This window comes from Chionomys nivalis, chromosome 2 (assembly GCF_950005125.1).
Source record: "Chionomys nivalis chromosome 2, mChiNiv1.1, whole genome shotgun sequence".
Lineage (NCBI taxonomy): Eukaryota > Metazoa > Chordata > Mammalia > Rodentia > Cricetidae > Chionomys > Chionomys nivalis.
Window position 1 is genome coordinate 109,482,292 of NC_080087.1, and position 16,918 is coordinate 109,499,209.

General features: G+C 46.4%; 1 protein-coding gene across 1 annotated transcript in view; it reads right to left on the reverse strand.

Annotated features, from left to right (window-relative positions):
• Positions 1-577: 577 nt before the first annotated feature.
• Efhd1 (EF-hand domain family member D1) overlaps positions 578-16,918 on the reverse strand; it is a 46,524-nt gene continuing 30,183 nt past the window's right edge. Inside the window, exons 3-4 of the mRNA XM_057761706.1 lie at positions 13,246-13,380; positions 578-1,677 (exon numbers count right to left, since the gene is read on the reverse strand). Coding sequence (XP_057617689.1) covers positions 1,543-1,677; positions 13,246-13,380 — 270 coding nt within the window. The 3' untranslated portion in view covers positions 578-1,542. The remainder of the gene's footprint in view (positions 1,678-13,245; positions 13,381-16,918) is intronic.

Genomic DNA, 16,918 nt, shown 5'->3' on the forward strand with positions numbered 1-16,918 from the left:
GGTTTCGGGAAGGGGAGAGCAGGTGACAGTGCTGGTATGATGTCATCAGTGGGGACCCACTTAGGTCCTACTTTTGCTTTTGTCGTTTGACTTAAAATAAGGTCTCATGAGCTCAGCCTGGCCTCAGACTTACTTGACCATGACCTTGAATTCTGCATCTATCTCCTGAGTACTGAGGTTACAGGAATGCATTGCCATGACTGGTTGTATGTGGTGCTTGGACTGAACTAAGGGCTTCATGCATGCTAGGCAAGTAGTCCACCCATTGTGCTACCTCCATCCCACTCTTACCCATCCTATTCCTACTCATACTGGGTTTTTTGTTTTGTTTTGTTTTGAGACAGGGTTCTCTGTAGCTTTAGAGTCTATCCTGGAACTAGCTCTTGTAGACCAGGCTGGTCTCGAACTCACAGAGATCCACCTGCCTCGGCCTCCCAAGTGCTGGGATTAAAGGCGTGCGCCACCACCGCCCAGCCATACCCATACTTTAGGAACTCAGTGTCAACAGAAGCCAAGGCTGAACTGACCCCGTGTTCTTCTATCTCCTAATTCAAAAAAGATCAAAAGCACACTGGTGTGAAGGCAAAGACCATTTGCACATTTTATTTAAAAGGAAACAGCTGTTAGAAGGGCAGATGTTTTCTTTATTGTAAAGACAGCAGTTTCAAAAGAGAAGTAATAAATATGACATTAGGAATTTTTTTGTTAAAAAATACAACCCCTGGTGTTTGTGAGAAATCCCAAGAACTCACAATATATAAAACTCTGTCTCGTGGATGACATGGAGCTGACATCAGACACCAGAGGATGGTCATAACTTCCGGGATTTCAAAAGATCTTCACGTGTCACTTGAGAATTTCAGGGATCCACTCTGATTTGCATGGAGTCAGGTGACAGATATCCTTCTGCTCATTAATATTACTTCCAACAATTCTTTCATTCTTACAGTAAAGGACCGAGGAGCAGGGAAATGGCTGAAATAGAAAGAAAGGGATGAGGGGAACAAGAGGGTGGGCACTGTTAAAGGCCAGGAGACAGGCAATGTGACAGCAAGCTAGTCCCTAGTTAGAGGGTATAGGTAATGATCCACAAGTCCTCCTTCAAACCCCACCATCAACTAGGTTGGAAGACGCTAAAAAAGAAGTCAACGCAGTCCAAGTAGAAAGTGGCCAGGAAACAACGCAAGGACCGCAGCCGGGAAGACCCATCCGAGAAACGGGCAACCATAGATAAACAGGACTCGCTGACATAGAACCACGCAGGAACAAGGACGGTTTCCAAAGAAACAAGTCTCGGATACAGATAGTGGCAGAGGAGAGAAGGCAGGAAAGACCAGCCGGCAAGTCTTTTGGTAGAGGCCAGGACCCTGGGAAGGACGAAAGCAGTCTCCAGGTATCCAGAGGCACTAAGAAACAGGCCTGGGGTGTTGATGGGGGAGGTCATTCAGGCAGAGGGCGGCAGGGTAAAAATGTGAAAATTCTGGTCATCTCCTCCAGGGCGTCAGTAAGGCACAGCTGTGGTCATAGGTCAGGTCAGCAGGTCTAGGCGCTGAAAGCAGCCTTGAGCTCCCGGAAGGCTGCCTGGCGGAGCCTCCTGGTCTCCTCCTCCCGTTTCCGCTCTTCTTGCTCAGCTTTTAACTCAGCTTCAAATTTACTGGAGCATGACAAGGCCTGGGCCTGCAGAGAAATAGCAAAGAGATGACACAGTAAGGGCAGGGAAGGGTACGGGGATGCTGGCACCCAAGCCTTTGCGATGGACCTGCAAACCCCGGACAAAAGGAGCTGTCGCTGCTGAGGTCCAGGTGAGTGCCCATACCACTGCTTTACTGACTTCTACCTGCTTCTATTTTCTGGACTCGCTTGTTCACGATGGTAGGCCAGCCCTGCTATGAAGCCACTTCCTTAAACTCTTGCTCATATTTACATTCCATTGGTCTCACAACAACATCTCTACGCTCTGGGGGGCGCAGCCCTGAACCAAGATCAGTGTTGCTCTCAGACCTCCCAGCGGAGGTCCTTTCGCAGCAGATAGAGGAGCAGTTGACAAACTCAGCACTGGCCAAGGTGCAGGAAACAAGTGATTATGGAGTGTTCGGACACAAACATGCTCCCTCCCCAAGTCACAGGGAGAATCACGCGAGAGTGGGTGGAAACCGGAAGAGCTGGAGGTCGGAGTACCGGAGGTCAAGAGTGACAGCTGTGCTCAGGAGCTCACGGTCGGTCGCTGTGTCTGCTGGCCCGAGACCTGCACATGGTCAGGCCGGTCACCGTTCAGGCACGGAGTAGAGTGAGGAGGGGTTTGTGTGCCCCCATCCTTGAGGAACTATGGGCTGCTGATGGCTTCTGGGAGTGACTCCTGGCAGGTTGACCAGCCTCTAGTGGATGGCCCCACACCCATACGTATATTATGGGTAACACAAATTGGAGTCAATAGTTTGTTGTTGTTGTTGTTGTTGTTTTAAGTTTTTCGAGACAGGGTTTCTCTGTGTAGCCCTGGCTGTCCTGGAACTCACAGAGATCCACTGGCCAATACTGAGATTAAAGGTGTAGGCCACCACCACCCGCCATTTTTTTTTTTTTTTTTTTTTTTTAAGGGATGCAAGTTGTGGGGCAGAGGGGAAGAGGTAGATTTGGGAAGAGTTAAGTGTGTGGGGGGGAATTGGGGGCAAATATGATCAAAATTGATTGTATAAAATTCTCCAGGACAGGGGCTGGCGAGACGGTTCAGCAGTTAAGAGCACTGACTGCTCTTCCAGAGGTCCTGAGTTCAATTCCCAGCAACCACATGGTGGCTCACAGCCATCTGTAATGAGATCTGGTGCCCCCTTCTGGTGTGCAGGTGTACATGGAAGGAATGTTGTATACCTAATAAATAAATCTTTTTAAAAAAATTCTCTAGGACAGGCTCTAAAGCAACAGAGAAACCCTGTCTCGAAAAAAAAATCATATAAAATTCTCAAAGAATTAATAAATATATTTTTAAACATTGATAGAGTCTAGGTGGAAGAACCTTTGATTGGAATTGCATCTGATGATGGGCTGCAGGGGAAATCTTTTTAGCAGCTTTCTGAATGACATGGATGCTGGGAGGCAAACTTGGGAAAAGCAGTACACACTCCTTCCTGCTTTCATTTTCTAATTAATTAATCGATTAATTCTAATTAATCAATTATTTTTTTTGAGATAGGGTTTCTCTGTAAAAGAGTTCTGGCTGTCCTAGAACTCGCTCTGTAGACAAGGATGGTGCTGAGATTAAAGGCATAGATCAACACGGCCCAGCTGAGTACACACTCTTAACCACTGAGCCATCTCAGTTATTGTTCAAATGCTGTTTCTGTGTTCCCATCAACACTTTAGTTCTGGACTGGAATATAATTCAATGACGGGGATTCACCTGGCATGCATGAGGTCCCGGGTTCAACCCCCAGTAACCACAAAAAGAAAATACATTTTAAGCCTCTCTCAGTCAGACATTCTAAATTTACTTTTAAATCCGGTGGTGGTGGCACACGCCTTTAATCTCAGCACTTGGGAGACAGCGAAAGGCAAAACTCTGTTAGTTCGAGGCCAGCCAGGTCTTTAGAGCGAGTTCCAGGGTAGACTCCAAAGCTACACAGAAAAACCCTGTCTCGCCGGGCGGTGGTGGCGCATGCCTTTAATCCCAGCACTCGGGAGACAGAGGCAGGCGGATTGCTGTGAGTTCGAGGCCAGCCTGGTCTACAAGAGCTAGTTCCAGGACAGGAACCAAAAACTACGGAGAAACCCTGTCTCGAAAAATCAAAAAAAAAAAAAAAAAAAAAAAAGAAAAGAAAAACCCTGTCTCCAAAACAAAACAAAACAAAATTACTTCTAAATATTACATTTTGGCTTGCCTTGGTAACATAGATTATAAAATACTACATCTTTAGGTATGTGTGTGGTGGCTCGCATTTGCAATCTTAACACTCGGGAGGCAGAGTGTTATGTTCAAGGCCAATCTGGACATACAGGGTTCTAGGCCAGCCGGAGCCACAGTGTAAGATCCAATCTCCAAATAAAATAAACATTATGGGGTTTTGCTTGTGTTGTGAGTGCATTTTTGTGAGTGTTTTTTTAAAACTTGGTTTCTCTTCAATAATACCGTATCAGGAGTTCAGTGGGTAGAGTGCTTGCCTAGCATGCATGAAGCCCCGTATTAGTCCCTAGTGCTGCATAAAACTGTATGCAGTGACAAAACCTTCTAATTCCAGACCTCAGGAGGTAGAGGCAGAGATCAGAAGTGTTTGGCTATCCCTGACTACATACCCAGTTTGAAGAGAGCCTAGGACACACGAGACATGTTTCAACCGTTTCAAAATTCTCCCTTCTAGAACTGACTTTTTTATGTGGTATAAATATTTGATACCATCTCTCAATGGCACACTGAGTGTGTATGTGATTTTAACAAAGACTGTGATACAGCCCTTGAAGGCAGCTCTTCCGGTTTGCATCCCACCATCATGGACCAGACAGAAACAGTCTCATACACACTTGGCGAAAGCTCGCCACGATCATCCTCACTTTCTTGCCAATCTGATAGTCAAACGTTGCCTTCTCTCATTTCCTTCCTGGAGAATCACCCACTTGACTCATTTACCCACTTTTACGCTCAGCTATTTTCCTCTTCCAACTTGAGGTTCTTTACATAACTTAATATTAATCCTTTGCTGATAATCTTTCTGTTCTCTCTTCCTACCTTGACTCGTCTTTTAAGCAAACTAAGGCCCCAAAGTGCTTAAAATCTTGATGTAATTTATCAACTGTTTACTCTTGCCTTTTATATCACATCTAAGCAGGCCTCCAATGTCCCAAATACATCCAACACTTTAAATCCATTTTTCTGTATTTCTTTCTAATACTTTTATGGTTTTCTTATGTGGATCTTCTGTATTTTGCTCACGTATTAGCCCAGGCTCTCAAACTCACTGTGTAGCCCAAACTGGCCTTCTACTTTTGATCCTCCTGCCTCCATCTCACAAATATTGGAATGACAGATATGACACCATACCTGACTTTTTAAAAATTTGATTCTTTGATACACACACTCCTTTACTTTAGATTTTTAATTTCATTTTATGGGTGTGAGTGCTTTGCCTGCATGTATGTATGTATGTGCACCACATGTGCGCCTTCCTGGTGCCTGTGGAGGTCAGAAGAGGTCATCGGATCCCCTGGAACTGGAGTCCCAGATGTTTGTGAGCCACCATGTGGGTGCCGGGGAGGTCCTCTGTAAGAGCAGCCAGTGCTCTTAACCATAAGTCTCTCCAGTGCCTCGTTTATTTTAGGTGAGGACATAAAACAGGGATTTCAAAATATTCTACCTAAAGCCGGGCGGTGGTGGCACACGCCTTTAATCCCAGCACTCGGGAGGCAGAGGCAGGCGGATCTCTGTGAGTTCGAGGCCAGCCTGGTCTACAAAGGGAGTTCCAGGACAGGCTCCAAAGCTACAGAGAAACCCTGTCTCGAAAAAAAAAACCCAAAAAAAAAAAAAAAATTCTACCTAAGTGGTTAGTCAACTGACTTTTACATTTATTCTTTGTCTTTTAAAGTTTCTCTTATATTTATGTATTATTAATTTATTTTGGCAGTACCTGCAACTGAGCCGAGGGCCTCCCAAAGACTGGGCAACTCCCCTTGGCCTGTATCCTTGGACCTCTTTTCAAATTTTGAGACAGGGTCAGACTGAAGCCTCAGCTTTCCAACTAGTCAAGCTTGAGAGGCTGTCCCATTAGGCCCAGCTGTTCTCGGCATCTTTTGCTGGTAGTTCACTACTGTTCCTGTATTTCTCATGTGCTGAAATCCCACACGGAAGACATCTATCTATCCCTCTTTTTTTCTTTTTCTTTTTTTTTTTGGGGGGGGTGTTATTCGAGACTGGGTTTCTCTGTGTAGCTTTGGAGCCTATCTTATCAAGGAACTCACTCTGTAGACCAGGCTGGCCTCGAACTCACAGACATCCACCTTCCTCTGCCTCCTGAGTGCTGGGATTAAAAGCATGCACCACCACCGCCTGGGCCTATCTCTAATTAGCCATCCTATTTCAATGACTGCTGTGCCTGCTCCCATGCCCATCCCCAGGATTTACAATCACGTGAGATCTGGTTTAAGCATTGTTTGTGTGTGTGTGGGAGGTATGAGGTAGAACTCAGAAGTCGCTGTGTGCTCAGCATGTACAAGGTCATGAATTCAAATCCTAGTATCAGAAAATAAATACAAATTTCTTTTTAATTTAAAAATATTTTTAAATTGTGTGTGTTGCATATGTGTGTGTGTGGGGGGGGTGCCTGTGGGAAGTCAAAAGGTACTTGGATCCCTTGGATGTTGGTGCTAGGGACTGAGCTCAAGATCTCTGGAAGAACAGTACCTGCTCTTCACTGACACGGCTCTTTAGAGCCCAGCAGTAATAGTAATTCCTACTATTAAATTCATTACTGTGCATTAAACTTACAGCTAGAGTGACTCCCCCTGAATATTATCATATTCTATTTCCTGCTATTCTAAGATCTCTGAAGTATTGGATTGATTATAGGTATGCACCATCACACACGGTCTTGATTTAAGATTCTCACAGCTACATTTCTCTTTTTTGATTAAAAACTTTTTTCATACAATGTATTTTGACCCTATTCTTTCCCCTCCCAGCTACAATTCTTGATACGAACATTTTTTTTTTCTTAGCTAGGTGTAGTGGCACCTAACTTATTCATCCCAGCACTCAAGAAGCAGAGGCAGGCAAACCTCTGTAAGTCTGGGGATAGACTGCTCCACCCAGAGAGTTCCAGGCCGGCCAGGACTACATAGTGAGAACCTGTTTCAAAATAAAAACCGGGTCGGAGAGTGGTTAAGAGCACCGGCTGTTCTGCCAGAGGCCCTGAGTTCAATTCCCAGCAACTATGTGGTGGTTCACAACTATCTGTAATAATATCTGGTGCCCTCTTCTGGAGAGAGGCAGAACACTGTATACATAATAAATACACCTTTAAACAGAGCAGTGGTGACACTGGCCTTTAATCCTAGCACTCAGGAGACAGAGACAGTCAGATCTTTCTGAGTTCGAGGCCAGCCTGGTTTACAGAGTGAGTTCCAGGATAGGCTCCAAGACTACACAGAGAAATCCTGTCTCAAATCAAACCAAAACCAAAACAAATAAAACTTTTCATGACCTGTGATTCTTGCCTGATTTTGTTCTCAAAATCAGCGGCTTCAGAAAATGAACGTGACATGATCTTTTTGAATCCGTTCATTTTTATTTATGTATATTATATGTTATTTATAATCTTTATTATTGCCTATGTTTTTACAGCACTAAAGATCAAGCTGAGATCAAGGTCAGTGTGGCCTACAGAATGAATTCCAGGATAGCCAGGACTACACAAGGAAATTCTGTCTCAACCCCTGAGCTCAAAAACCTACCCGTCTCTGGGCTTGCTGCAAGTTCAGGACTTGAAATCCCACCAATCCCCACCCTCCTCCCCCTAGAGACTCAGAATAAGCCTGGTCTCCTGCTCACTTCTCTGCTGCTTCTCACCTGAGTCACCCTCTTGTAAGAGGTTTGCTGTGCAGTGTGACTTCACGACATTCCTTGGCTCCTGACTGCTAGGCTGCCTTTCCTCTCAGAGCTGCAATACTTACCCCATTTTTCCTCTTGAGACACAACCTCACTGTGTAGCTTTGGCAATCCTGGTACCTGTTGTGTAGCTCAGGTTAGCCTCAAACTTGCAGCAAACCTCCTGCCTCAGCTTCTCAAAGACTGGGGGTCTAGGCAGGCACCATCAAACCCTGCCTGAAGTTTCAGTATTCACTTTTTTGTGTGTGAATTATCTTAAGCTATGAACCAATGTTCATACAAAAACAATTTTTTAAAAAAAAAATCATATTTTTATGTGTTCAGGTATTTTGCCTGCATGTAAGTCTGTGCTCCACACGCATGCAAAGGCTGAAAGAGGGTTTTGGAAGCCCTGGAACTGAAGCTACAGATAGTTGTAAATGGCTATGGAGGTGCTGGGAATCAAACCCAGGTCCTCTGGAAGAACAGCCAGGGCTCTAAAGCACTGAGCCATCTCTCCAGACCTAGAGACTACTTTCTTTTGTCCACTGCAACCACAGTCTGGCAATAGATACAAGAATCCAGAAAAAGCACCTCATAGATACAAGAATCCAGAAAAAGTACCTCTGAGGAGCAATATTTATGTGAAGTATGATGTATAAGGTAAAATGTGTTATCTATAGAATTTATAACAAACAAATGTAGTTTGTGTTTTTAACATGGGGTCTCCTGTAGCCCAGACAAATCTAGAACTCTGTACATAGTGGACTTGACTTTTACCTTCCTACCTTTACCTCCTGAATGCTAGGGTTACAAGACATTATAGTTTGCTGCTAAATGTTTACCAGGAGCTACTACTGAGGAGCTACTACTGTCTAAGTTTCAACTTCCTTATCTTCAAGATGAGACCACAGTTGTCTCCAGTGGCAAATGCTTGTAGTCCCAGCATCACGGTGATGACGACAGGAAGATCAAAAGGGTCAGCCTGCACTACACTATGGGAGACTCTGCCGCAAGCCAAACACAATAAAAACAAGACAATAACATATGTCTCCAGAATGTTGGTCTATGAACCTAAAGCATTTGGAGGGGGTCTAATCCAATACCAACACACACTCCTCCACCATTCCTAGGTAGGGCAGCAGCCGTCTCTTCACCCAGGAATCTATCATCTCCGCCACCACAAATCTTGCCTCTGGGTTCTATAACCCACCCCTGACCCTAAGCCCCTATCCCATGACCTATCTGCTCAGTCACCTTGCTTTTTATTTCCATGTTTCTTAGACAATTTCTCCCTGATAGAAAAACATACTAACTTCTCTCAGAGGCTACAAAGTAAACAAAAATGTTCTTACCTAATCCCAAGCTACCGTCTCACCTGCTCGGGCATCTGTAACGGAGACTCGGATCTCAGGGCTCCTCCTGCTAGGTGCATCCTAAAGCAATCGCTTCAATAGGGTGAATCTGATCCCTGAAACATCTTTACTGAGGGCTGGCCAGATTGCTTGCTGCCAGATTTGACAATCTGAGTTCAACCCGTAGGACCCATGTGGCAGAAGGAAAGAACTGCTGGGGCTGGAGAGATGGCTCAGAGGTCAGGAGCACACACCGCTCTTCCACAGGGACCTGTGTTCGGTTCCCAGCACCCATATCAGAAGGCTCAAAACCATCTGTAAGTCTAGGGACATCTGACACCTCTTGCCTCTTTGGGCAACTGCAGTCATGGCCACAGACTCATACATGCACGTAATTAACAGAAATAAAATTTATAAAGCCCAAACTGCTCCTGTCCAGCAAAGTAGCATTTTTCTTCAGCATTCCCTTGGGCCTCTGATGACTCCATCTTTCTCCTGAAGACCTAAATAATACAAAGCCTTCCTCACAGTCCAGTCAGCACTAGGATCCACTATCGGCCACTCTCCTTCTGGCTCCTACCTCTGTGTTACTGGGAGTCATAGAGTATGTTTTTCCCCTTCTTTCTTCCTATGGGAAGCTCACCTGGCATGTGGTGCCTGATCCTACCACCCCTGACCCCAGGAAGGGGCTATGAGGACAGCCATATCCCAGCCATTGCCAATGGTGGCTATAGGAAGTGGAAGAATTGCTTCATGATTCATCCTTACCGCAAGACACACAGACTTCCAAGAAAGATGGATATTTTTATAGCCTCCGTGTGGCCATTTCTGGAGGACCATTTTCAGCCATCACCATACCCAGCAAATTCATCCATGTCTTTGCCTGAAGCTATCTTGGAGTTCAAACCAGAGCCCAGTTCGTCACTTTTCCTCCTCAAACCACTCCAACTTGGGGGAGGGGCTTTCTTGATACAAAAATCTCATCTCCCTCCTCAATGCACACCTCCTGTTGGTCCTTGCCAAACTCCCAGTAAGGTAGTCACGAGCACCAAAGTTCTAAAGGTGTGTGTCTTTATGTTGTCCCTGGCCCCATTGTCACAACACCTGAAGAAACCTCTCCTAGGACGTTGGTCATCCTAGTGTGAGACCTGCCTAAATAGCTCCGAGGGCTCTCCATCCAGCCCCTGCAGCTGCATCACCCCAGCCTGGCTGCAGCTGATGCCACCTGCGGTGCTGGACCAACCACATGTTTCTTGACAGCTCCCCAACCCCCACACACCCAAAGAAGTTTTAAAGAGACGTGGGTTGGACCTGGGCAGCCAGTCTGCAGGTACCCCTCAGCCTGGGGGTTACTTCCAAGGACCTTCTCAGTCAGGGTCAGCTACCTCGTAACAAAGGGTGGGACGTGGTGGCCCAGTTCCTAGGTCTCCATACTTGCATCTTGGCTTGCTTTCCCAGCTGTGGCCCCAGCCCTTCCCCCTCACACGTTCTCTCCTCAGCCTCCGGGACTCCCAGTCCTCCTCCAGGCCTCGGAGCCTTTGCTTGCAGTTCCCATGACCAGAACGCCTCCTCCCTTGATTACAAGGTGAATCCCCATTCATCTGAGAGCATCTGTCACCAGTGTCATCTCCCTTACGGCCTCTCCCAAATCCAAGCGCTGCTTCTCTCCCTTCGTCATTCATGCAAACGTTTATTGAGGGCCATTACACGCCAGGCACTGTAATTACAAAGATAACACGCCCACTCTGCCTTTGAGTGTGGTTGAGGAGGCAGACGTATAAACACAGCAAGTAGGAAAAAGTTTATTGTTTTGTACGTTTCATCTTTTCTTCTTGTAAAAATAATGCGCACCAAGGCTACAGCACTCCAGAGGCACAAAGTGAGTCCCTCGACGTGACTGTTACTAATACTTTCATACGTGATTATCTAGGCTCTGTTCGGTATCTAAAGCCACGTGTCCACATATTATTTTGCTTGATTTCCTTTGGACATCTGTGTACACATATTTCACAGCCTCATCTCACCTTTGATGGCTACAGAGCAAGCAAACATATGGTCACGCCATGATGGACTCACTGCTGATAACTGAAGCTTAGGTTGTGTTCAGTGTGCGTAACCCCCAGCAGTGTTACAGAAAAATCCCCACCAAGTGCGCAGGTGCCTCGGCAGGGGGACATTCCAGAGGCAGCATATTAACTTGATACTGTCCCTGCAAGTGTCCAAGAGCACCCTGAACAGATACAAAACAGTGCCACTTGCGGATGGACAGCCCAGGCTTGGATAAGCAGGAGCGGGTTGCCCTAGAAGGTGGTTCAAAGGAAGCAAGAGTTTTCCAAACAGAGGCCTTGGTGGGGGGTGGGGGGTGCTCTGGGCAAAGGGAGCTACAGATTCTGAGGATCGGTTATGAAAATTCCCAGCAAGGTCTGAAGGACTGGATGGGGCTGGAACAGTGATCACAGGCAAGTCATGACAAGTCCTGCATGCCCAGATGAGACAGTCCCAGGGACCCATGGGCTTCACCTAGAGCATTTAGCCTGGTGCACCTTGAACTGCCCTGCTACTCTTGGGCCTCAGTCCTAGGACCTTTCCCAAGAAGTCTCAAGAGATGGCAAACGTGAAGGCACTAACAGATGGAGAGGCTCCATCACAGTAGAAGGGACCCCTTCCTCAGCCCTACCCCCATGTCAACAACTAATTGGCCTTCCCCACACTGTGTGGGCCCTGAGGAAGGCAAACAAATGTTCTCCCCCTTCTTCCTGGGCTTCAGAAGTCAACGCACTGGCTGGTCTTTGCCAACAGAGTATCTCCCAGCATCCTCATAGACAAGTGAGAATGGAGTTCTGTTTAGAGCTCTAAGCAGGCCAGGATATCACCAAGGTTGCTCTGTCCTTGGGTAAGCTAATGGAAGAAACTCAAAGTCTCCCCTAGGCTGGCCACTGACTGACTGGAGAAGCATGCAATCCTGACAGCTTCAAACTACATGCTGACTGCGCCCCCCCGAGCCAGGCAATTGCTTAACACTATACATGCAAGCTCACTTAATCCTGTTGGTGCCTCTGCGATACAAAAGGAAACAATGCCAGCGGAGCAAGGGAGCACCGGAGGCAGAGCTGCTCTTGGGCTACCGGGTAGGGGACATGCGCCCATCTCATTGCACCCTGCTGTGCTTGGCAGAAGATGTGTGTGTGCCTGCAGCTGTGCCCCATAGAGACAAGGATGGCAGCAGCTAGCTTTGGGCAGGGGCCTCAGTGTTCAGGGACTCTGAACTTGCAGGGCTGTGAGGCCTCCACCACCTGATCACTTTCAGTGATGCAAACATTGATTTGGGGCAGGGCACCCCAGTACCCTTCCCTGACCCCTTCTCCTACTTGCTTCCAGCTCATCTGTTCTTTTTGTTTGTTGGGTTGTTTTTTTTTTTTTTTTTTTTTTTTTTGAGACAGGGTTTTTCTGTAGCTTTGGAGCCTGTCCTGGAACTAGCTCTTGTAGACCAGGCTGGCCTCGAACTCACAGAGATCTGCCTTTAAGATTTATTTTTAATGATTGATTCATTGCTGTTGCTTGAGGCAGAGTTTCTCTGTGTAGCCCTGGCTGTCCTAGAACTCATTCTGTAGACCAGGTTAGCCTCGAACTCACAGATGTCCGCCTGCCTCTGCCTCCTGAGTGCTGCGATTAAAGGCGTGCGCCACTAACACCTGGTGATTGTTTTAATTTTAAAGTGTGTGTGTGTGTGTGTGTGTGTGTGTACACGTATATGAATGTACACAAGCACACATGAGTGTGAATCCAGGTGCCTGCAGAGGCTAGAGGTGTTGAATCTCCCTGGAGTTAAGAGTTACAGATGGTTACAAGCCACTTAATATTGGTGCTGGAAATTTATTGGGTCCTTTGGAAGAGTAATAAGTACTCTTAATCACTGAACTGAGACACCTTGCAGTGTGTGTGTGTGTGTGTTGTGTGTGTGTGTGTGTGTGTTTACAGAGGCCAGAAAAGTTAGAAGAACTGTGAGCTGCTCAATAAAGGTGCTGGCAACCAAACTCCAGTCCTCGACAAGAGCAGCATTGATCCAGCCCTCCACCCCAGATGTCTGAGATGGAGAAGAAGGGAGCAGTGGAAGTTACTCAAGGTCTAGATGGGGAATCTGCTTTGGAGTCTGGGACCAACAAACCCTCCTGAGCCTGTGAACAGTGTCTTCTGTGCTGTGTGAGGACACACTCTCACTTCCTAGTACAATCTTGTCCTGCGTGAGCTAATGGGACAGGAAGTGCCTGTCACCAGGGCAGGGTCAAGGAAGAGTGGTGGCTGGGTAGGAAGGGAACAGACACTTACCTTGGCTTCGAAGAAGTTCTTGGCACCTCGGACGCCCTCCAGGGCAACATCGATCTCAGAGAGCTTGGCCAACTCCAGCAGCCCACTGTCCTCCTGCAGCTCACCGGCAGCAGCCTTGTGAAAAATGAGCAGGAACTGCGGAAGGGAGAGGCCCAGAGGGTTACTGTTACCCCGGATGTCTCACCAACACGTGTGCAATACACCCTCTGGCCTGAGCAAATGACATTCTTGTCAAGCATTTGAAAAGGGTGGGTTTTTAAAAAAAGATTTATTTTTAACTCTGTGCACATGGGGTGTGTGCGCACGTATGGATGCAGGTGTCCACAGGCTGCAGAAGAGGGCGTTGGTCACCCTGGAGCTGCGGTTCCTGGAAGTTGTGAGCTGCCTGATAGGGGGGACTAGGAACCAAACTTGGATCCTCTGCCAGAGCAGCAAGCACCCTTAGCCATCTCCCCTACCTGGGAAAAACATTTATATCTATGTATATGTGGAGAATTATTTTGTCCCTTACCAGATCATCAAAACCAAAAAGGGGGAGGGGCCAAGGGCATAGCTCAGTGGTAAAGCAATGCTTAGTATGTGTAAATCCCCAGAACCAAATAAATTAATTGAATTAAATATTGTTCTCTGACCCATCCTGCAATGCCGCTGTTGGGAATCTATCCCTCAAAAATCCAAACAATAAGGCTGCAGATTAGGCCAGTTGGTAGAAAGGGTTCAATTCCTAGTAAATACTGCACGAACATGGCAGTATAGGCCTGTAATCCTAGCGTTTATTCATTTGCTTGTATTCATTTCTTTGAGACGAGGTCTCACTATGCAACCTTGGCTGGCCTAGAAGTGGCTATCTATGTACCAGGAAGGCCTCAAAGTCATAGAAATCCACTTGTCTGTCTGTCTCTCAAGTGCTGGGATTGAAGGCATATGCCTGGCTCTCTCTCTCATTCATTCATTCATGCATTCATTCATTCATTCGTTCAGTGTGTGTGTGTGTGTGTGTGTGTGTGTGTACCATGGTACACACGTGGAGGTCAGAGGGCAGTTTACAGGAGTTGGCTTTCTTCTTCCATCATTACCCATGTAAGCCATCTCACTGCCGCTCCTCCCCACCCCATCTTTTTAATATCTCTTAGCCACCTCTGTTTTTCTCACGTGCTCTGTTCTTGCATGAGACCGCCTATCTTTCTTGTGGTTTACTAAGAGATCTTTGTAGGCCATAGTCTGTTTTAAATGCTTTAGTTCTGCCGCTTGTCATCTAAGTAGGCTGTGGCTATGGTTGTTTTATTTGTTTATACACACATGTGGAGGTCAGAGGATAACTTGTAAGAGTCAATTCTCGCCTTCCATCGTGTGAGTCCCTGGGATCGAACTCAGGTCAGCAGGCTTGACAGCAAGTGTCTCTACCCACTGAGCCACCTCCCCAACCTTGTCCATTATTTTGATTTGTTTTTTGTTTTGTTTTGAGACAGGGTTCCTCTACATAGTCCTGACTGTCCTAGAACTCACTCTGTAGACCAGGCTGGTCTCAAACTCATAGAGATCTACCTGCCTTGGCCTCCAGAATGCTAGGATTAAGGGCGTGCAACACCACATTCAGCTGTTTACCAATCTTTTTTTTTTTTTTTTTGATTTTCGAGACAGGGTTTCTCCGTAGCTTTTGGTTCCTGTCCTGGAACTAGCTCTTGTAGACCAGGCTGGACTCGAACTCACAGAGATCCGCCTGCCTCTGCCTCCCGAGTGCTGGGATTAAAGGCGTGTGCCACCACCGCCCGGCCTTTTTTTTAAAATATTTATTATATATACAATATTCTGTCTGTATATATGCCCACACACCAGAAGAAGGCACCAGATCTCATTACGGGTGGTTGTGAGCCACCATGTGGTTGCCGGGAATTGAACTCAGGACCTTTGGAAGAGCAGGCAATGCTCTTAACCACTGAGCCATCTCTCCAGCCCTGTTTACTAATCTTTTAAGATGAGAGGATCCTACTATGTTGCTGGTCTCAATGGATACTCCAACATTGGCTTCTGGAGTGAGTGGATCAACAGGTGTGTGCCGCCACCATTCCTGGCTTTTTTTTTGGTTTGTTTCTCTGTGTAGCCCTGGCTGTCCTGAAACTCACTCTGTAGGCCAGGTTTGCCTCACCTGCCTCTGCATCCCTGAGTGCTGGGATTAAAGGCATGTGCCACCACCGCCCTGAGCTTCTTTATGGTATCTTCTGACTCAGAAAAGTTTTACATAAAATTTGCCAAATGCTTTTCTTTCCTCTTACCAGAGACAGGCTTAGAAAAACCTTCCCCAACACCAAGGTTACATAAACAGTCAGGTATGTTACTGTCTAGTATTTTTATGACTTTAAAAAAAACATGTAAATATTTAATCTCTGCAATGTATTCTGTTCTATTGCGAAGGTAATCATTAACCTTATTTTCTTCCAAATAGTTACTTAGTAAGCCCCACATTTATTGTGTAATCCACTGTCTTCCTCCACATTCAAAATGTGTGGCCCGAACAAAGCAGCTCTTAGAGAGCAACTGTATTAGGGTCCCTACAGGATAAATTCTTAAAGACCAGTCTCTCCTCTACCGGACCCTCTCTACCTGGGCTACTTTCTAATTATTTAGTTCCCTTCTTTAAGTGTTTTTACAAAGCTAGCATGCTGGTTTACACACAACAGGAGGCAGAGGTAGGAGGATTGCCAAGAGTGTCAGGCCAGCATGGGCTATGGTATGAAACTCTAGCCCCAAACAAAACAAAACAAAAACTCTATGAATTTTCCTCGTTTTGTACATGTGCACGTCATGGAACATACATGGAGGTCAGAGGACAACTCCGTTGTTCTCTTCTACCATGTGCGTCCCCAAGACTGAACTCAGGTTGTCAGGATTTGCCCCTACAAAAATCTACAAGTTGGGGCGGAGCAACGGAGACATGGATCCACAGTTAAGGGCACTCAGGCTCTTTCCCAGCACCCACACAGTGGCTCACAACCATCCCTAACGCCAGTTCTAGGGGATCCGAGACCCTCTTCTGGCCTCCGTGAACACTAGGTACGCATACAGCCATGCAGGCAAAACATTTATACACGGGTCTGGAGAGATGGCTCAAAGGTTAAGAGCACTGGCTGCTCTTCCAGAGGTTCTGAGTTCAATTCCCAGCAGCCACATGGTGGCTCGCAACCATCTACAATCTACAATGAGATCTGGTGCCCTCTTCCGGCCCGCAGGCATACATACAGACAGATCATTGTATATATAATAAATAAACCTTTAAAAAAAGTTTCTACACATAAAATAAAATAAATCTTTAAAAACTACAGATTTATCTAAGCACCGTGCAATTTCTATGGATACCATCATCCCCATTTATAAACGGATGGGCCCAAACCATTGAAAACGGTTTCTCCAGCTTTTCAGAGACTATTGAGAGCATGTACAGAGGGCAGATACAGCCATCTTCCCTAAAGAATGCCTTTTCTGAAAGACAGTCAACCACTTCAACAGGCTTCCTAAATCCCGACTCCAGTGTCTTGGCTCCCGGGGCTACAACATCCTCTTTGCTAGGAAGCCTGCCTTGAGCCTGCGTTTCCTGCTCGGTCCTCCCTCTGCTGTGGACACTGGTAAAGACCAACCCCAGAGGTGAAGTGAGATGTGCGGGGACAGAAATGCCACC